The sequence below is a fragment of the Euprymna scolopes genome, chromosome 16 (assembly GCF_053919585.1).
Source record: "Euprymna scolopes isolate OS-2025 chromosome 16, ASM5391958v1, whole genome shotgun sequence".
NCBI classification, from domain to species: Eukaryota; Metazoa; Mollusca; class Cephalopoda; order Sepiida; family Sepiolidae; genus Euprymna; species Euprymna scolopes.
The window spans coordinates 138,196,370-138,219,384 of record NC_136497.1 but is presented as its reverse complement, the minus strand read 5'-3'; the positions used below and the strand labels follow the sequence as shown (position 1 = coordinate 138,219,384).

General features: G+C 30.6%; 1 protein-coding gene across 1 annotated transcript in view; it reads right to left on the bottom strand.

Moving 5' to 3' along the window:
- LOC145296129 (glutaryl-CoA dehydrogenase, mitochondrial-like) overlaps positions 1-13,859 on the bottom strand; it is a 130,446-nt gene extending 116,587 nt beyond the window's left edge. The window contains exons 1-3 of the mRNA XM_080142285.1: positions 13,658-13,859; positions 4,234-4,272; positions 1,525-1,662 (exon numbers count right to left, since the gene is read on the bottom strand). Coding sequence (XP_079998411.1) covers positions 1,525-1,662; positions 4,234-4,272; positions 13,658-13,823 — 343 coding nt within the window. The 5' untranslated portion in view covers positions 13,824-13,859. The remainder of the gene's footprint in view (positions 1-1,524; positions 1,663-4,233; positions 4,273-13,657) is intronic.
- Positions 13,860-23,015: the final 9,156 nt, after the last annotated feature.

Below are 23,015 nucleotides of genomic sequence, written 5' to 3'. Positions count from 1 at the left end.
TTTTAAATATGAACTAGTTTTCTTGAAATATAAGAATGGGATTCCTGCCCTTTTTTCTAACTACTGTATTCACTCGAGTATTAAAAAGCACTTATTAGAAGGATGGTCAAAATTTTCGAGCTTTTCGATTGATATATTTTTTAGAATTTCCCTATTGTATCTATTTCTTTAAAGCTTTTTTTTTTTTTCAGATTTGGTTACAAATTGTTTTTTTAATAAATTTATCAATGACTGTGTAGTGTATATTTGCACTGCCATCCAATGTATTTATATACATATATATATATATATATATATATATATATATATATATATGTATATATATATATATATAATTCACCTGTCATCCCTTTTTTGAAAGATGGAATCATCCGATAGTGAAAGACAAGATGCAAGCTAGCAAGGTTCACAGAGTTTCATAATTATATAGATTCGACTTTCAGTCGTATGCAGATATGTAAAAATCAAGCTATCCCTTACAGAAACCATTATTTATCTCCACCTGAAAATTAAAACAAAGTCAGATGTGAAATTGAATAGTTAGCACAATAGAATAAGCACACTCTGGGCTACAATAAATACCTGAGCAACACTGTCGGCATTTCCCGATAGAAGCACTCCAGGCAATCGGCAACGATCTAATCATCCATTCTTAAAGCCTGAGAAGACAATCCTCCCAAGACTGAACGGAACAATATCTCGGCCCAACGACAACAACAAAGCCACAGTCAGAGTGATCCGCATCATAATTATAAAGGGACATAACAAACATTAATAACAGATCAATCCATATATCAATCCATGATCAAAGTTGATTTCATAAAAATTTCACTTGACCCGCATAATTATTTAAAATCAAATTCTTTTTTATTTTTGCACAATATTAGACATGAATAAAGAAATTAAATACAAATGAAGTTTTCATTTGTAGAACACATTATAATGGGACTGCTTCACTGCAGATTTACAAGATGGTCATCTTCAAATCTAATATTAACAAATACTTAGTCATATAAACAGTCTCCATAAGTAATCAAATTTTAGATTATTTGGACTTCTATTCTAATCTTATTATTTTCACAACATTATTCAGGGGCATCTGTTAAAATTTGTGAATCTTTATAATGAATTTGGAAACCTGTATGTAATTTCAAATTGAACAAGTTATTTATTTCCTGGGGGTAGATTGTTCTTGTCTTATCAGTAATGACTGATAGAAGTGTAAATGAACAGAATATGAACAATCTCCCCTGACGGATTAAATGAAGGGTTTAGTTTGAAATTACATAGAGATTCCTGAATTCAACATAAAGATTTCACAGTACAAAAAAAAAAAAAAAAAAAAAAAATGCCTTACAAAAGTTGAAACATTGCTAAAATAAAAACCAATATGAGACTTGTAATCCAAATAATCAATCCACATCTAAAAAAATTAACAAATGAATATAAAAAATAAAACAAATTGTGATTTTTTTTCTTAAAAACTAATCCTGTGGTTTTTTTGGAAGTGGGGTATAAACTTACGTTCTTTTCTATTTGCCTCGAGAACTCGAGTCATGAGATTTTCTTGGCAATACTGTCGGAATTGGTCACGGATCATAATTTCCTCTTCAGTGAGAAGACTTTCCAAATTCAATGCATCTTGCCAGACAAATGTCGGCTCTGTAAGAAGATAAAAAATAAAAACAACAATAGAGTGTATGTAGGTGGCTATATACCATCTAAAAATAATTCTTTAACAATTTATATTTAGAAGGGAAGTAACACTTTGCCCTTTGTTATCTCTCTTCTATTTCAAATAACCTATTTGAGAAAGGTAGTTCGAATAATTCAAATTATCACTAAACTATTTTGGAAAGCAGGGTTGGATTCTAGAAGCCAACATTTGGGAGAACAACATTCATAGACATGTTTCCAAACGACTACAATAAATTACGTCCTCATTACAAACTAATTCCTTTTCAGCTGTAATTATATAATAAATAATAACATTTGTTGTTATATAATAAATAATAACAGTTGCAATTATATAATAAATAATAACAGTTGCAATTATATAATAAATAATAACATTTGTTGTTATATAATAAATAATAACAGTTGCAATTATCTAATAAATAATAACATTTGTTGTTATATAATAAATAATAACATTTGTTGTTATATAATAAATAATAACAGTTGCAATTATCTAATAAACAATAACATTTGTTGTTATATAATAAATAATAACATTTGTTGTTATATAATAAGTAATAACATTTGTTGTTATATAATAAATAATAACATTTGTTGTTATATAATAAATAATAACAGTTGCAATTATATAATAAATAATAACATTTGTTGTTATATAATAAATAATAACATTTGTTGTTATATAATAAATAATAACATTTGTTGTTATATAATAAATAATAACATTTGTTGTTATATAATAATAACATTTGTTGTTATATAATAAATAATAACATTTATAATTATATAATAAATAATAACATTTGTTGTTATATACAAAATCGTTTTCATCCAATTTAATTCTTCATACTTGTTTTACCATTCATAAAGACAACTTTAATTCAAATTTGAATAAAATAAATATGTATTAGATACGTTTGAAGCCAAACAACACATTATTACAAAATATACAGATATTTATTTTGTTTGAAATTTATATTGAAATTCATAAATATATTTCGAAGTAAAACTTCATCTTCAGTATGTCTTTCTTTTTTTTTTTGCCATGTTTTTGTTGGTAGAACATAAAATCAGTAGAAGTCCGTTTGTTGTTTTTACAGTAGTCTTTTCAAATGTCGGAACAGTGTGTACTGTTGGTCACATGGAATTCACGTTAGGGTTTGTGTTTCTTGATAGAAGCGCTGGTTGAGTTTGAATAAGATAAATACGTGTCAGATACGTTTGAAGCGAAAATAATGCATTATTACAAAATAAACAGAATTTATCTGTTTATTTTGTAATAATGCGTTGTTTTCGCTTCAAACGTATCTGACACGTATTTATTTTATTCAAACTTAACCAGCGCTTCTATCAAGAAACACAAACCCTAACGTGAATTCAAATTGTTTTATGCCAAATAAACCCTTTCAGTTTAATTAATGCTGAAGGGTGATTAAAGTTGATCAGATTCTTTCTCCAAGTTCACCAGGATCAGGAAAGGACATTAATATGCTTCGGCACTTATGCAGAACACGAACCATGCTGGAACAACGGTGTTATGTAGAAATCCATTCTTTACTGTTCTGTATCTTCATCGTTAATAAACTAACGCACCACAAACATTGGATCCAACATGAAAAAATTAAATTTTAAAAAATGTAGAATATAACAGTCCAACTTACCAGAGTATAGTTGCCCGGAGAGGGGGGGGGAGAAGGTGACGATGTTCTTCTAATTTCCAAAACGAACGATTGCTTTCCAGCTATGATAACAGATGGCAGTTCTTTTATTTTTTTTTATTTTTATGGCGGCTCCAAATAACCAAAAGTTTTAGACCAATCAGAAAAAAAAGGTTAATTTTTTTTTTTTTTAAGTTTATTATCATTTATATATAGATACATTTTTATTTTTAGTTTATATTCAATAAAAATATCAGAAACACGACACCACAAATGCACCATGTGAAATCTGACCAAACTCATCATATCAGGTCAGAGGATATGCTAAAAGCACAACATTTTCATAGCAAAGAGCTTATTCTTAGAATGTTGGCACAATCATCTTTGCAGGAATTTGGAATTTAGAGACAGTTGATTTGCTGAACCGTGTAAACTGGAGAATGGGGTTGCGTAATATCAGTAAATGTCAAACTCTAACAAAGGGAAAAGTGACGTTAAATGAATTGAAGATCACAACGTTTGACTTAGGACTTTCTATCCATGATGTCATATCTGGGCAAGTGCCTCTAATTCTAATCTTTAAACTTCTCATGGAATTTTCCACTCTTCTACTTACTCTAACCTTTTATTGAAAATACCGTTTTCAACATTATTTTTACACAGATATCCAATGATGCTACAGCAGAAGAAAACACTATTTTGACATTTAGATGTGTGGTTAACATTATTTGAACCGCTTCATGAGTTGACTGGAGGAGCCACCCAAAATCTTTTTTTTAAAAGTTTGCGTGTAATGGTGTGATTGTATTTAAACATCCAGAATTCTTCCAATCTTTGATTTTCTTAGAATAAAAGCAAAAAAATGTTTCTCGCTTACCTTTGGTACGTTCCTTTGGTATTTCCTCTTTGGTAAGCGCTGATTATTAAGTTCAAGAAAAATCTTCAAAGTATCGGATCCTTTTTTTAATATAAAAAGGGACACAGAACCCTTATCCTTGAATGACTTTAGACCTTCATAAGTCATAACTCACTAATACAAAAAAAAAAATCAATCCACACTAAAATTTGCATATTTAAAGCATATCTTTATATATGTATGGAATCGTTGACCAGAACTCATAATTAATAAATTTCTACTTTGTGTAGATTTCAGAGGAGCAGACACATAATTATGTAATAATGTTTTCACCTGAAATGCGTTGGTTTAAAAGATTACCAATCTACACAAGCACTTCAATTTCACATCTTATGAATTATCATATATGTACGAATATTTATGATAGAAATCGAAACAAAAATGAAGCAATTTTAAACGAATAGAATCATTTATTTTTATTGTTTACTAGCTTTGCCTCGGCGTAAAATACACTTAAATATGATATTTTAATTTGTCTAGATTTCGTATATATTATTATAGAAGTAAAAAAGTTAAAAAGTATTTAGGTGCCATCAGCTAGAATCGAAACCGAAACTGTAGCATTCAAAGCTGACAACGTTACCACTGTAACAACATGATATGCAAAAATTAATCATTAAAAATTAAAAAAAACTAAGATGACTGTACAAAATATTTAACAATTTTTTTCAAATTTTGACCACTTAAAAATTATTTTAACCGGTTAAACACCCATAAAAGAACGGCCCATAAAAAATCCAATCATTTGAGGCCCCTAGCGCCGCTCTGCGACTTTTAGTTTCAGAGGAAATAAAGTTTGAAAATATGGAGACAGACAGACAGACATATAGCTGTTTATACATTAGATTTAATTTTTTTATGAGCAAAACTTTCCGAAATTTAAATTTTCCTTTTCAGAGCAATACTTGTTTATATGTTCTTCCTTTTCTTCGTTTTTGGGGTGGGAGTGGGGGAGTGGAGGTCTGTTGCATTATAAAATGTCCGGTAAAGTAAAAGTCAAGTCTGTACAATACATTGTGCTTGGAGGCACGTGTTTGAATAAAGAAGCAGACATGTGACGGTTACATCTTCGGAGTGTCGATAATCGCTCGAAAATAGAAAAGGGTAAATTTTTTTTTTACTTGATTTCCACCTTAACAATCAATGACGACTTTTGTAGGTTTTCAGGTATGCTGAAAACGAATACAGCATTTACATTTTCTGCAAATAAATTGTTTTTCAGATATTAGGCAATATATTTCCCTAAGTTATCAGTCGTTGTGGAAAAATTTAAACGTGATATACGGTTTTCAGCATACCCGAAAACCCATAAAAGTTGTTATTTTAAAGGTGATTGTCAAGGTAGAAACCAAGTTAAAATTTACCTAGAAAATTTAACAAAATACTGGTAGAAACCCACCCAATAAATGTCAGAAAATATGGGTTTCTACCAGAACAAAAATGTTTGGAAGCCTGGTATATGTATGAACGTAGCAAAGAAAAAAAAAAAAGAACCAAGTCTTGCTGCGAAATAATAATTATAAATGCTTTTATTAGTTTCAAATTTCATTATTTTTGGTTTTCAATTTCTATTTTAAATTTATTTTACTTTAATATTTTTTAGCGGAGGGGAGCTACAAATTTTGGTGCAAATAGAGCAAGTAGGTCCAGCAGACGAGCCTCGTTCTGACAAATCTGAAAAGTTAGGTCATGTGACATCTGACACCAATGCTTCTACCATTATTGACCCTTTGAATGATGGATCCAGAAAATATGAGCCAATTTTGTAGAAGTTATGAAGCGAAAGCTTTTTTTAAGAGAAAGAAATATTTTACAAGTGGAAGTAGTAAATTAACCTCTCCGAACCGCTTCATTTTAGCAAGTATTTCTTTATTTAAAAAAAAATTCATTGAACTGCTTTATGTAAACAACTATTTGAACTTTACTGTTTTAAAAATTCTCGGTTTTTCTTTTTTACGTTAACTTATCTTGCCTTTGGTTGCAATTATTTATTTATTTTCACTTGCTCGTAATGTCTATAGTAATAAATGTTTGAAATTTCTTTTCCTTTCTTTAACTCTTTCAACTGTTTTTTTTTTAGCTTAACTTGCTTTTATATAAGCCACCTTCACCGGTTTTTGACCTAAATTTTCTGAATTTCAGACCGAGGCTCGTTTGCTGGGCCTACTTGCTGTATTTGCATCATTTCTTTTAACCCTATTCTTACATATGCTTAGTGTTATTTAGCTTTTTACAGATTTTTTTTTTTTTTTTTTTACTTTCTAATCGTCAATTGTTTCGTACATTTCCGGCCTGATTCGTAAATTGTAGTCTGATTTTTTTTAACAGCCGGGTTATTGTAAACAAACACTCACGACCCATTTTTAGTTAAAAAAAAAAAAAAAAAAAAATCATTCACTACCTGAAAAATTTAATGAAATCGTGTTCGCTTACTTTTTAACATGAAAAAGAAATAACTATGATTAAACAACAACAAAAAAAGCTATATATATATACTAGCAAAAGTACCCGTTGTTGACTGGGTTCAAAAACAGCCTACAGAAAATGGACTCTGATTTATGAAAGTATGATAGGTTATGAAAAGGAAGGGTTGTAATGAGATAGCTTCGAATTTGGGGGTATCAAAACCAAAGCAAAATAAGATGAAAGTAAAAATAAAATAGATAAACCCCATAATTTATTATATCATACCTGTTCACACTGAAACACTTATCACAATATTCTGTGGATCTATATTAAAAAACCTTGTTAAACTTTGAGACATATTTCCATTCTATGGAGGTCAGATGTGAATGAACACCCCATAATTTTATTATACCATATTTCTTCAAACTGAAACATAATTATCAAAGTATACTTACCCAGATACATATGAAACGTTTTTATTAAAGTTTGTGCCTATTTCCATTCTATGGAGGCCAGGCGCAAACGCAGACCCCACAATTTTATTATACCATCCCTATTAAAGTTAAAACATACTTATCAAAGTATTCTTATGTACATCTATATCAAAAACACTTGTGAACGTTTTTTTTAATTTAAAATTTTTTTATTTCCATACTTTGTGTACCAGGCGCGAATGCAGACCCCACAATTTTAATGAACCACCATTCTGCCAGATCAAACATACCCATTCCTGTGTCTCGATACATCTTCTATCATTATATGTAATCAGTTTTTTAAAACAGTCAACCTTATAGGAGCCTATTCATGACCAGACACACACATTCAGCTTATATATATATATATATATATATATATATATATATATATATATATACTAGCATTTCAGCCCGGCATTGCCTGGGTGTTTGGATGTGTCTGTTAAGCAAAAAAAAGGTCAATTTTTTTTAATTATGACTCCTTAACATTTTTATGTGGCTCAAATCAAGTTATTAAGTTAGATCCATATCCAAGGAACCTATATCTAAAATTTCAAGTGTTTAGACCCCAAAATTGTCGGAGGAGTTTGGTAGAGTTCTCAAAGGTCAAATCGTTGAACTTTGACCCCTTAAAAGCGAAATTTCTGGCTGAAAACCGATCACATCGATTTTCCCAAATCTCAGTACCCTGTATATCAAATTTCGAGTCTGTAAACTAAAAATTGACAGAGTTATTGCATAGGGAAATGTACACAGACACACACATTCACTTTTATAGATATATAGATAGATAGATATATATATCCGTATTCCTGTCTGTTTGTTCACAATTTGATTAATATATACAAAAGATCTGCTACTTTAATCTTTCATTTATTTCTATACTAGCAGTTACACCCAGCTTTGCTTGGGCCCTATGTACTGTTCATAACTTCATGTGCATATGTATATATTAAAAAGAGTAAATATGTACGGCAATGCCTTTCTATATAATAGGCTTCCTTAACTATCATAGAGAAAAGTTGGTAGAGACCGCAGACGTCAATTTTTTTTTTACTTTGACACCAATTTTGACCCCTTAACATTCATTGTTTTGGGCTCAAATTAAAATGTTTGACTCATGTGCAAGTAACCTACATCTAAAATTTCAAATGTTTGGACCCAAAATTGGTAGAGGAATTTGGTAGAGTCTGTAAATATCAACTCTGTCAACTTTGACTTCTTGGAGGCCAAATTTTCACTCAAAAACTGATTAAAAAGCTTGCTGCATGTCTGAATACCCTTTATATAAAATTTCAAATGTTTAGACCCAAAATTGGCTTAATAGTGTGCTAGAGACCGCAAAGGTAAAATCTTTTGAACTTTGACTCCTTGGCAGCCAAATTTTCAGTAAAAGAAAACGATTAAAAGCTTGCCCTATGTCTGAATACACTTATGTAAAATTTCAAATGTTTAGACCAAAAATTGGCTGAGTAATTTGGTAGAGACAGCAGAGGTCAATTTCTTTTTAAAACTTTGACCCCAATTATGACCCCTTTACATTTATTGTTTTGGTCTCAAATTAAATTATAAAGTTTGATCCATGTCCAAGTAACCTACATCTAAAATTTCAAGTGTTTAGACCCAAAATTGGCGGAGGAGTTTGGCAGAGTTCTCAAAGGTCAAATCATTGAACTTTGACCCCTTAATGGCCAAATTTCTGGTCAAAAACCAATTAAAAAGATTTTCCCAAATCTCTATACCCCTTATGTCAAATCTCGAATCTGTAGACTGAAAATTGACAGAGTTATTTGGTAGGAAAGTGTACACACAGACATTTTCACTTTTATAGATATAGTATGATTCTTTCAAAATATACAACTAAGAGCCCATCTCATTTGCATATTGTATTAAGGAAAATCGATTTTACTAAATAGTGGTATGTTAGTTAATGTGTCTAGCGGGAGAAATGTTTTAAGAGTTCTATTTAAGATTGTTATTTAATAAATTTTAAATAACAATTTAATTGATAATATATTTAATTTAATTTATTTGGAATTATTTCTGACATCGACTTTTTTAAAGACGTAGAGTTATCTCCCTCTAGAAACGTCAAAACACCAAATAAAATAATTTGGTAATCCCAAGTTTCTAGCTTGAAAAAATCATTCCATGTAGATAGAAAACTGTTTATTTTATTTTTTTTAAATATTAAAAAAAACACAAATAAACTGAAAAAATTTCATTTGTTTGCTTTTAATATTCTTGAAACAGCTATACAGAAACTTCGACGGCTTTGAATTCAAGTTTCAGCCACACTTTTAGAAATAAAAAAGCACCCCCGCCCCACTCAAAAAAGCAAATTGGAACGCCCCTTTTCCCTAAAAAGAAGCAAATCAAAAATTTCCTTTATTTACAAAAAAAAAAAAATAAAAATAAACATATTACGCATGTGTTTGGCTTCTTTTTTTTTTTTTTTTTGGGCCGTCCGGACACTTGCTGCTATTTGTATTGAAACAAGTTGTTTTTATTTATTGTTTTTTTTTTGGGGGGGGGGGGGGTTAATGCACGGACAACAAAAAGTGCTCAATATCCAGAGAATAGTTTCTTCTCTTTGTATTCCTTCTATCCAAATAGAGCATCACATACTTCTTTTTTTAAACGATTACATTTACATGTTTTTATCTGTTCTTTTATTTTTGAAATTGTTGCCCGTAAAGGATCCCAGCATTAATACTATGAGCTTCTGATTTCTGCCCATCAACCACTACTCTTATGAACCTATCAGAGAGAAATGGTTTAATAATTGAAAAGACATTTCCAGCTATACCATAGCTGGAGATCTTGTGAAGTAGACCTTTGTCCATACCCTATCAAAGGCCTTTGATATGTCAAGAGCAATTGCCCAAGAAAGAAAGCCTCCATTAACAGATTCGCTGATCCTATGAGAAATAACCGTAAGCACATCTGCTGTAGATCTAGCAGAACGGAAACCATATTGCATGTCAGAGTGCTTATTCAAATTGGCACTCATAACCATGATTTAAAGTAAAGAAAATCTTAGAAAAATCTGTATGGTGTACGTGCTTGACATATTAAAAAAAAAATAAATAAATAATAAAAAAAAATTCGATCAAGTAGTTTTTTTTTTTCTTAAAGGAAATAAAAATTTACAATTTTTAGCACTTTTACTACTTAATTTTCTTGAACAGAAGTCTTATTTTTCACCTCAACATTTCGATTTGAGTTGTCTCCCCCTTATTTATTTCATCAGATTTAATCATGGCCGACGAAAACACTACAACTCACTTAGTCAAAAAATTTGATTTTTTTGAAAAAAAAAAAAAAAAAAAAAAAAAAAACCATTTGATCAAATTACGTGATTTTTTGGAATATGACATCTTCGATCTGTAACGAATACGTACATCATACAGATTTTCCTGTATTTTTTAATTTAAACAGCCGCCATAAGTGCCGATCTGAATAAGCACCTAAATTGGATTAAAAAAAAATAAATTGTATCTGACACGAACGATTTGTTTGTTTTTGGAAATTGTAAGCAAAAAAAAAAAAAAAAAAAAAATGCAGCAGTTAACAGAACAGGACCATAAACAAAATACAATATAAATACATTTTTTTTTTCAAGAATTAGGGGTTCATTTTATGTTGTCGCCTTTCGAGTTAATGGAGCACTGGAGCAGCCGTCGAGGTAAAGCACCAAAAGATCATTCTGAATTGGTCGCACAACTCTTCAACATTAAAATATACAGTAAAATTATAATTCGATAAATTCTATTTTTACTTGTAATTATTTTTCTACCGGATCATTTTTCGTCATTTTTGGAATTTATACTAATTTCGACATGACACGTAAATGCGTAATAGTGTTTTCATCTAAATGCTTTATTTTGAAAAATCAATAAACAAGTACTGATTTTTTTTTTTTTTTAATTATTGTTTCATTGAATGTTTTTACAAATGAAATAAAAAATATTTCGAAAAATTTTAATGTTTTATCGATTTTTTAAATATAATTTTTCAGGTGACGATAGTTTGCGGTATAAAAACTGTTGCCGTATTAAAATTTAAATGGAGTCGCATAAAAAAAAACAATACAATTTCCCTTTTCGCTATTTGTAGAGGTTAAGTTGTATTTTTAAGTTGTAATTATTATTATTGGCAAATACGCATATAAACTTATTTCAGCGTTACCAATGTAAATAAAAGGCCCATTTAAGTAAAGTAGCCTACTACTGACGTCACAGAATAAAGTAGAATAACCACGGTTATGCGATCGACGACTTTTACGAGGATTGTTATCGTATGTTTCAATTCTCGAAGAAACTGCTGAGGGATTTATAAAACTGGTTCGAAAGTGGCAATATTTTTTTTTTCCGAAATATAATTATTTTACATTTGTAAACGGAAGTATATTTTTGCCGGGAAAATACTCTAGTGAAATTTTCTTCGTAATAACAGCCTATTGTCATATGACCATTTTACTTTATTCTGTGTCGTCAGCATTTTACGCGACTTTAGTGAAACGGCCTTCTATTTACGTTGGCCACGCTCGAATAAGTTAATATGCATGTTTGCATTATTATGATCATCATCATTAATGTAATTATTATCAAACAACAATAAAAAAAAAAAGAATGATATTTTTAAAAGAAACTCTTATAAAATAAAAATTAGAAATAGTTTTCTTTTCGACCAATCAATTTTCAAAGTGACACACACCCATGTTTTGATGGAAGAAATTTACAAGATTTCGACGTCCTAATAGTTGAAAAACAACATTTTTTTTCTCTTTTTTTTCTTCTTATTGTCTTCCTTTTAGAAATGAGACTTCTACAGAATTTGAACTGAACAGTTTTTTTTAAAGTTTTTTTTTTTAACCGTAGCCCTTTCGGCAAAAGTCGGTTTGGTTCAAACAAATTCTATAGTAGCGCCGGAAAAAAAAAAAAAAAAAAAAAAAATTTTTTCAATTCTGCAAATAATTTTTAAAAATTAACTTGTTTTTTTTTTTCGTACATCTTTCAGACAACAAAACTAAAAAAACAAAAAAAAAAAAAAAATAGCCCGAAACAAATATATAACAAATAAATGTTACCAAAGTCAAAGTTAGACTTTTACCTATCTGGATAAGTTTATTGGATGCTAATGCACTTACTGATCCGCGCTATTTTTTTAAATCGTATTTCCAAGTTTAATTAAAGTTTTATATGTTTGTTTTTTTATTCAATTGTAAGAAGGTTAAAGTACAGAATAGGTACAAAACACCCTCCCCTCCCCATGTTAAGAATGGCTTTTTAAATAACGTTATTATTTCAGCACGGAAGTGCAAGTGCACTAGTACCGTTTATTGTGTTAACTTATTTTAAAGTGTTTATTTACTTTGAAACACAAGTAGTACTGAGTCTTACGTTAGAACAAGAAAAACATGACTGATTTTAGACGATCATCGTATGGATCTCAATAACAGTTCCAAAATCGAAAATTAAACAAAATACGCAAAAAAAAAAAAAAAAAAAAAACAACTACCCAATTAATACCCTTGCTGTGTGTGTATATATAAGGATTTGAATATATATATATATATATATATATATATATATATATATATATATATATATATATATTCAAATCCTTTCGTTGTTTACACTGCAATGTGTCCCAGTTTAACAGTAACAGTCCTAAAAGAGTCGCTTGTGGATTGGGACAAGAATAAAAATTGTTTTACAGCGTCTTTCAATGACGGAGAGCAAAAATTAGTACTCATGTCATGCACTTATGTTATCGTGCTGAAATAACATTATTTAGAAAGCCATTCTTAACATGGGGAGGTGGGTGTTTTGTAATTATTCTGTACTTTCAACTAAAAATTAATTAAAAAATAATCCTCTGTTTCATGATTTATTTTCCTTGGTTGATCCGTCGCCTTTCTTTGTACAAGCACGAAATTTTTGTATAGACGTTAAAATGCTTATATATATATATATATATATATATATATATATATATATATATATATGCTTGCGTGTGTGTGTGGTTAAATTCAAGTTACCCCCCCCCCCGGTGCTTGCTGACAACCTTATCCCAAATTTGTGTACGTAGGATGTCATCGGTAAACTGTTTCTCACCGATATACATGATTACACACTAAAATTAAATTCAAACAAAATTAAAAAAAAAAAAAAAATCCAGCTTTCTTCAAGCAAAGTCCCCCGACGGTTGTTGCAGGCCTATCAGACTAAGCAGTAAAAACCTTGTTTCATTAAACATTTTATTATAAAAGTTCAAATCGGGGATTAATTCAGAATCTTCACTGCTTTGTCTGACAGGCCCGCAGCAACCGTCGGGGAACTTCGATTGAAGAAAACTTTAGACACAGTTAAAGCACCTTGAGCCGAAAACGAATGCGCAACGTGCAACCTTAAACAGTAAACACAGTTACGTAAGACTAAGAATGAAAGAAGAAAAAAAGTTTCTGTAAATGAAAGAAAAATGTTTTCAAAGGATACATTCAGTGGTTAATTGTGAGTAAAACCTTGATTGTTGACATCGTTGACTTAAACAATAAATGCTCCTTCGAAGGAAGGAATTTATCACAAGAGCCATCTTCTCGTTTCTTGGATGTCGGATGTGATTTTTACGAAACTGTCCTTCGCCGCGCACGTAACTGCGCATGCGTAAATATCGTTAATACCGACTGAGTTATCTCCCTTACCCTCTTCAAAACAAACAAACAAACGGACAAATTAGATAAAAGAAATGGACATGATGGTATTTATCTCTCTCCCGCAGTGAGAAATGTGACACCAGGGTCGGAAATCGGGATTGAAGAGTTAGCCACCTTGAGGAAAAGCATTGTGACCTGAAAAAAAAAAATGTCTGGGCAACCCCCCCACAAAACCGCTTTAATCGATTAGCACAATAAAGCACTTAAAGAGAGAAGATAAGGCTTGGGAGGTTGGACCAGCAATCAACAGGGAAGAGCGATTACAAGAATGGTCTCAAGATTCTGTTGATTTTGGTGCCGAAAGAACAAGTTTCGAGGCGGAGATAGATGAGGATCCCCCCTTCCATTTAGATTCTACTTTTTAGGCGATTACGTGTGATCACTCGGCGAAGGAAAATAAAAATTATAATTTAGAGTAAGGGATTAGTTTCGTAACGTAAAATAAGCTCCTATTTCCCGGCCATTTAGAGCAGTTACCTGTCTATGGGAGATAAATTCTAAGCGTTTTGTTTGGGAAGAAATTCTACTTTTTAGGCGATTACGTATATTTTACGTCACGGCCTTACTACTTGGGCTTACTGATAAATAAGAAAGAAGTAGATAACTGTCCAAAACATTTCCAGATAACCGGAAATAGGGGAAATCAGTTTACGTTTAATTTATTTATTTGTGAAACTGATCCCCTGTTGTAAATTCTGAAATAGTCCCTTCTTTTCTTCTGACAAATTTTTCAATATGTTCGCACATAGTAGTCAAAGAAATTAGAATCTCATTTTTTTACGGGGGGGGGGCAGCTGAGGGTTTTAATCTACAACAAAATCGACAATGTTTTTACTTAATGTAACATGTTTATTCGATTTGAAAATCAAGCAAGTTCAAAGGGTACGCGACCACAAGAAAAAATGTCCGCGTAACAAATAACGTGTGGCCACTTGCTTGTTTTTCGAGCCGATTAAACATTTTACCTTTTAGTAAAATATTTAAAATCTACCCAGTTGGGTAGAAGAGTAACTTATCTTGCCTTTGGTAACATTTATTTGTTATATATTTGATTTTTTACCACTTTTTTGAAGGACTGTGGACAGTGAAACATAACCCTATGGATTGAATAAAGGATTCAGTTTGAAATTCTGTCCAGGTTCCTAAGTTAGCCATAAATATTTCTAAGTTCGACTGAGAAAAATTGCGTCTGGAGAAGGTCGGAGATTACATCGGCCAAAACGTTGGAAAAATAACATTAAAGTAATCCGAATCATTTAACTAATCAAAAGTATGCTACCTGTACAAAGAAAGGCAGCAGGTGGATTCTTAAAAATAAGGTTGCCGAAATAGGGGGTCACTCAGATTGCTTATTCTGAAGAAAGCATAGTTTTTTGGGTTTTTTTTTTACTTTCAATTTTTGCTTATTGTTCGTTTACCTAATTAAACTATTTTTTTTATTAAAAAATATTTTTATATGAATTTACAAAAACAAAACTGGAAATTATTCAAAATTTGGTACTTGTACAGTTTAGTCAAGACATTAAAAAATGAAAATATCGAAAAAGGTTATATTGTACGTATCTGTTTTGGACTGAAAATCTCCGAAAAAAAAATTCATTCAATTTGATCAAGTAGTTTTTATTTTACTGCAGAAAAACACGTTTTTATGAGAGCGCGTTGCACTGCAGTCAGCCATTACGAAATTTGTTGAACACGCCAAAGGGAGATAACTCCAGTTAAAGCGCCGACACTCCCTCCCCATCTTTATTACTAGCTTTTCTTCCTAAAACTCGAATCTTTTGCTCGGTATCATAACAAATTGTTTCTTCGCTATAAAATAAAAACTACTTGATGAAATTAAGTGAAATTTTTTTCAGATAACTTCAGACTATAACGAGTACGTACAATATAACTTTTTTTTTTTTTTTTTTTTCAATATTTTCATTTTTTAATGTCTTGACTAAACTGTATAAGCGCCCAAATTTTAATTAATTTAATTAAAATGCTGTTTTTTTTATGCTTGTTGTTTAAATGAATGCTTATGATCTTTATATACCGCGTTGAAATAGTAACGTTATTATTTAGAAAGCCATTCTTAATATTAGGAAGAGAGGGTGTTTGTGTACTTTCGCCTAACAATTTAATTAAAACAAAACTCCATTGTTTCACGATTTATCTCCCTTATTTGATCTGTCGCTTTTCTTCATACAAGCAAAGCAAAGCACAAAATTATCAATCCTCATCTAAAAAAAAAAAAAAAAAAAAAAAAACTATACATAAAATAAAAAATTTCCCTGGTCTCTTTTTTTTTTTTTTTTTCGTTATTTATTTATTCATATTGATGCGGGGATGGGCGTCAAAGAACTATATAAACTATATAAATTATTTTAGTATTGCGTACAGAGAATCTCCCTGTTGAGGTGTAGGGAGATTAGATGGATTGTTCTCAACATAAAAAAAAATGTTCTGATGTCTATGTTTGTCCTCGTGGGGAGGCAAATAACAAGAGTACTTGGGGAAATGTAGTAATTTACGTAACTGCGCATCATCAAAGAAATGTTTTGTTTTTAATCTTGACCGCTGCTGAGTGTTGTGTTGCTTGCGCGTCCTTTTAACAACCTAGGAAAGGTTAAAGAAAGAAAGAAAAAAAAACACTTGTTTTTATTATTTATTTGTTTAAATCATTGTATTGTTTATCTTACGAAAACTTAACTTACATAAGTCGAAGTTGGAGGATATTCGCTACTTTTGCAGATTAGTGGTATTTCAAACCAACGCATTTCAGGTAAAAAATAATATAACGTACTTACCTGTCATGTCGAAATTAGTATAAATTCCAAAATTATGAAAAATGATCTAGTAGAAAAATAATTACAAGTAAAAATATAATTTATCGAATTATCGAGTTTTATCGTATGTTTTACTGTGGAAGGGTTGTGCGACTAATTCTGAACAACAAACTGACTTACCTCCCTTAATTTTAATTACGGACCGTCATTTTTAAACACAAAATGTCAGAACGTAATTGTGAATGATTTTTTTTTTTATTTAAAAAAAAATCATTCACAATTACAAGGGAGTTTTCTTTTAATGAAATTGTTAGGTGAAAGTACACAAGCACCCTACCCTCCTCATATTAAGAATGGCTTTCTAAATAATAACGTTACTATTTCAACGCGGTATATAAAGATCATAAGTATTTATTTAAACAACAAACATAAAAAACATCATTTTAATTAAATTAATTAAAATTTGGGCGCTTATGCAGTTTAGTCAAGACATTAAATGAAAATATTGAAAAAGGTTATATTGTACGTACTCGTTATAGTCTGGAGCATGGCCTACTATAATAATATGTATAGAAGGCCAATTTCATCAAGTAGTTTTTGTTTTACAGCGAAAAAACAATTTGTTATGATACCGAGCAAAAGGTTCGATTTTTAGGAAGAAAAGCTAGGAATAAAGATGGGGAGGAAGTGTCGGCGCTTTAACTGGAGTTATCTCCCTTTATATATTTTTTTACTTGTAATTATTTTTTATTTTTATTAAAAAAATGCGTCTAGCAGATTTTCTACATGATCATTTTTCGTAATTTTTGGAATGTATACTAATTTCTCCATGACACACAAGTACGTAATAATGTTTTCACCTGAAAATGCGTTGGTTTAAAGCATCAGTGCAATAGTGCATTTGCAATGCATCACTAATCGGCACAAGCATCAGCATCGTATATTCTAATTCTAAATTCAAATACGGTGTGTGTGTTTTCCAAATCTAATATTTCTTTGTTTTTTTTTATCTTCATGTAATCTTTTTATTGTTTTTATTGCGGTTGAAAAAAACGTTAAATAATACATCGTGACCTTCGTAAAATCATGACGCTTCTACGCTCAAACGTGACGTCATACAATTTGGTGCAAACGAAATCAGTCGAAAAGTCAGGCTTTCGATAATCAAAATGCTATAATAATATTTTCTTTTACCTAAAAAAAAAAAAAAAAGAAAAAAAGAAAAAGGTGTTTTCTGCCGTTTACTCTATGTAACTCTAGTCTGGTTTCGATTTGTTTCTATAAAAAAAAATGGCAACCAAATTTTTCCGTTCGATTCCGAACTTTCCTTTCATTCGGGCGTTTTCCGTTTTACGTATACAATAAAAACAAACTTTTATTTAGTGTTTTAAATCTTATCTTTTATTTATTACAAAAACATGTCTTCAGTATATATATATATATATATATATATATATATATATATATATATATATATATATATATATATATATATATATATATATATATATATATATATATATATATACTCGGGGTTTTTTATTCAAAAGTAATGGACTAATGAATTCAATGAGGTTGTTAGATAGTGCTCAATAAAAAGAGCTGATAATACTTGTTTATTGTTGGATAAACATGCTCACATCCCGCTGCTACAAATAGCCACTTGTTTCAATCAAACAACAGATATCATCAGGCAGCGACTTATTCCATTAATCTTCTCTCCAAAAAGGGGGGAAAGGGGGACAGGAGAGGAAAGAAAGAGAAACTTTTTGTTTCTTTCCCCGTAAATTGAATAAAACGCAATTTTAATCGTTTTTTCTTTCTTTGTTTTAAAAATTCCTTCGATACAGCTTTGAGAAGCGAGGGTCGAAACCGGTTAACAGCTGGCTCCCCATTTCTCTTTCTTTCCTCTCCTGTTCCCCTTTTCCCCCTTTTTGGAGAGAAGATTAAAGGAATATATATATATATATATATATATATATAAAGTTGGGCAAATGTGTATTTCAGCGGCGTAAATTATTTGACAAAAATGTATAAAAATTATTTATTCTTGTAAAAAAAAAAACATTAGACCCTAAGGCTGAAATAATACCCGAAAACAAAATTTTACTATTATTTTTTCAACATTTTTTTATTTGACTAAATGTACGACAATCGAAGCTGGCATCTTGTTTAGAAATTTTGGCCTTTCTAAGGCTTGTGAGATTGGCTTTTTTAGGCCAAATTTGGCCTTTATACGCTCTTGATTTTGGCTGCTATTTGAGGGGGGGTCTTTTCTAAAGGTGCACTTCAAGTGCATAAATTATTGTTAAGACATTGGTGGCCATTTTGTTTCTTTCATATTGCCATTCTTCTTTTTTTTTTTTTTTTTTCCAAATTATTGTTTTTTTCCAGGCTTCCAATAAAATTCACTTGTTTAATTTCAGTCTTACATTTTTTGTTCTCATAAGCACATGTAATAACAATGTACGGCACTCGTCTGCTTCAATAAAATCCCCCCAATTATCTCCCTTTCATTCTGTCTGTTTCACTTGTTACTTCTCTTTTCACGACAGCAGTGAATTAGTAGCAACACCAGTTGCTGAATCGACGTGGTTGCTATAGAAACTAGTCATAAAAAAACGTCGCTCACCTCTTTGTTTCTTTTTTTTTGAATACCACTAAATTCATCATAACGTCTGTTTTACTGAACGAAAATTGAAAAAAAAATTTTTTTCCCTGTATAGCTGAGAGGATGATCTATAAACTGTAATAATTGTTTAAAATTTGGTCGAAAACTGAGTGAGAGGTGAAGATTTAAAGCAGTTCTAAATGACTAAAACTGCCACTTAACCATATATTCAAACACGGTAGTGTTTGAATTATATATATATATATATATATATATATATATATATATATATATATATATATATATATATATATTGACACTATTTTGAATAGGAGTAAATGTGGTATTGTGGTGAGTGAAATGATTCTAGTTAAGAGTAAGATAGATAGTGTAAGATAGAGGATGAGCAACGATTCCTACTATTCTAAACTTTTGATGACCTTGTTCTGCTATATTTTTTTAGGAAATAAATAATTCAAAACGTAGTACCTGTTCTGATACTACACTTTATCTGTTCTGTCCTCAGTTAGTGAAAAAGAAATACTTCTAGACCAAGGCAATTTTAATTTAATCCCAGTTTAGAATGCCCTTTCTTGTGGAGCTGGATTCTGTACATTATAAACTAACCTTATGTATAAATCTGCCTTAGAGGGGAAGAAAGTAAATAAAATGACACATAATTAATAATATCCTTAACTAAATCATTTCCTCGAAAATGATATTCTACTTTTTAGGCGATTATATATGATTGAATATTCTGAAAAACTTGACAGCAAAAAAGAAAAAAAAAACGAAACAAATTATGTTAGAATTTAAACTGGAGGATCAGTTTCTGATATAAATTTAATTTTTTACCACTAACCCTAAGTTTGACTGGAATAATCATAAAACCACGTTGAATCATTTAAAATGTTAATATTCCCCCTGCCCCACCAAGAAAACGTCGAAAATTTATTTGAATAAATTTATTTTATTAACTGCCCTAAAACACTAGAATAGCTCAGAAATTCCGGTCTTCTTTCACATTAAATTTAGTTGAAACTCTAAATTGTAAAAGAATTCATATTTTCCTTCTAAACAAATAGGGTGTGCATATGTAATCGCCAGAAAAAAATAGAACCTCACTTTTGTTTAGAGGATTTGCTGAAGACGTTCGCATACTACTACTACTACTACTACTACAATGATAATTTTTATGTAGTAAAATTGTTAAGTTTTGAGACATTGTGTTGAACAAAGATGGCGGCGTAGTTCAGATCAGTAACCAAGATAGCGACCAAGAATCAAATGCGGTCCGTGGTGTAGTTAACCTCTTAAGTTCTGAGATATTGTGTTGAACAAAGATGGCGGCATAGTTCAGACCAGTAACCAAGATGGCGGCCAAGAATTAAATGCGGTCCGTGACGTGGTAAACGACAAACTATTGAATCCAAAATTCAACAACTTTTATAATAATTTTGGGACGTTTTCATTGGTTGTTTAGCACAGCCGTTGGTTATAAAAATGATTGGCGAATCCATTCGTCTCATACCCCCATTACAGATCAAAAACATTTTACAAAAATAATCTATTTAACTTCTATATTTACATGAAAACATAAGTTTCAATATGAAACAAAATATAAGAAAAATATCCATAACATTGACATTGCCCGGGATTGAATGTTGATCAACAAATGTTTTCTGCTTTTGCGGTGCATTTGTGATGCTAGACTGTATAAGGGTGTTAGTCTTGGTCAAAGTCGTCTGTTTCTCGTTACATCGAATGTTTTTGCTTATCGATTACCTATACTTATCAAAGATATTCCGATACAAAACCTACCTAAGAACATTGTCAGATAGATAAAGTACATTTGTGAAATTTTTTTTTTTAAATCGGTCCAGCTGTTTAAAGAACGAACTCATATAAGCACGTATATACACACACATACACACACACACATGCACACAGTTTCTTTTTATATAATAGTAGGAATATGTATGTATGTATGTATGTATGTATGTATGTTTAGTTGCTCAAAAATAATGATTTTAATAGATTTTAATTCGTTTTCAAAAAAGACAACTTGGTTTTCTTCCATGTTTTGGCCGTGCCTATCAATTACCTACACTTATCAAAGACATTCTGATAAAAAAACCTATCTAAGAACATTGTCAGATAGATAAAGTACATTTGTGAGCAATTCTTTTGAAAATCGGTTCAGATGTTCAAAGAACGAGCTCATACATGCACACAGTTTCTTTTTATATAATAATAGAGATATGTATGCACATTTAGGCAGCATGCTTTCGTTTAGGCATATTTCATTGAATAAAATAGACATTTTGTATCTACTAATTCTAGTTTGGATCCTTTCCATCTTCCGAATTAATTTTTTTGCTTTTGGTAAAAACTGGCTGATGTAGTCACCATATTTATTATAGGCCCAAGTACTTCCAAATCCGTCTGCCTTCATCATCAGGGATCATTAACTGAAGTTGTTCTGGAACAATTTAGAGGAGGTTTTTATGTATATGTGTATATGTAACACTAGTCTATCTGAAACCACTATCAATAATTTCCTAACTCTTTTTCTGTTCCTATACCTAAACATAGATTTCATGAACAAAGCGTCTTTCTTAGAACTGTATGCCTGTGGAACTCTGTTCCGTTTTCTTGCTTTCCAATTGACTACAATATGGTTGTCTTCAAGTCCAATGTAAACAAGTTCTTGATGAGCTATCTCCTTAAGTAATCCAATTTACCAGATTTCCACTACTAATGATTACTATGACAGTTTCCTATTGACTACTGCACACTCATTAACCCTTATCCTCGCGTGGCCTCTGGACCTTGATAACTGGTGACTCCTTTGTAAAAAAATTTTTTTTTTATTTCATTGGTTAATATTGTATGCTAATTTCTAGTGACTATACAAGCAGTTTAGTATGCTATTACTCTTAGTACAATTTGTTTTATTAATATTGTTTTTAATTGGAAGTAATAATACTTTACGTTGACGGTTATTCGATTGTAAATTTTTAAAGTTTTTTAGTTTAATATTTATTTTTAGATATATTGTGTACTAGCTGGCCGCCCAGTGTTCCCCAGCCGAACAATACGCTTAAACATGATATTTTAGTTTATGCAGATTGCGTATGTATTATTATAGAATCGATCTTCTATTGATTATTATATATTACGAGGAATAATTTGCCCTTGGGACCAATTCACAAAAAAAATTTTTAAAATAATGATAATGTCGTTCATCAAATTCCGTCTGTGTTTGTTTACAATATCACGTCAGCTGATATTTGGGCTTGACGATCTTAAACATAGTCTTTCTTCTCTTACAGATGAAAAAGAATTTTTACAAGGGAATATTTAACGTTACACCGGCCAAGAGAAATAATAAAATTATTTCTCTTGGCCGGTGTAACATAAAATATTCCCCTGTAAAAATTCTTTTTTTTTTTTTTTTTTTTATCTATAAAAGAAAAAAAGACTATTTTTAAGATCGGATTTTTTCGATTTTCGATACTGATTGGATAAATTTCTGTACAAAACATATCTAAGAACACTGCCAGACATATAAATTACCTTTGTGTGAAATTTGCAAAAGATAGGCTCAGCCGTTTCGGAACCTATGAGGAACACACACACGAACGCACGCACACACACGAACGCACGCATGCACTCACTCACGCGCACACACACACACACACACACACACATACACACACACAAAGTGACTTTTATGTAATAGTAGAGATATATAG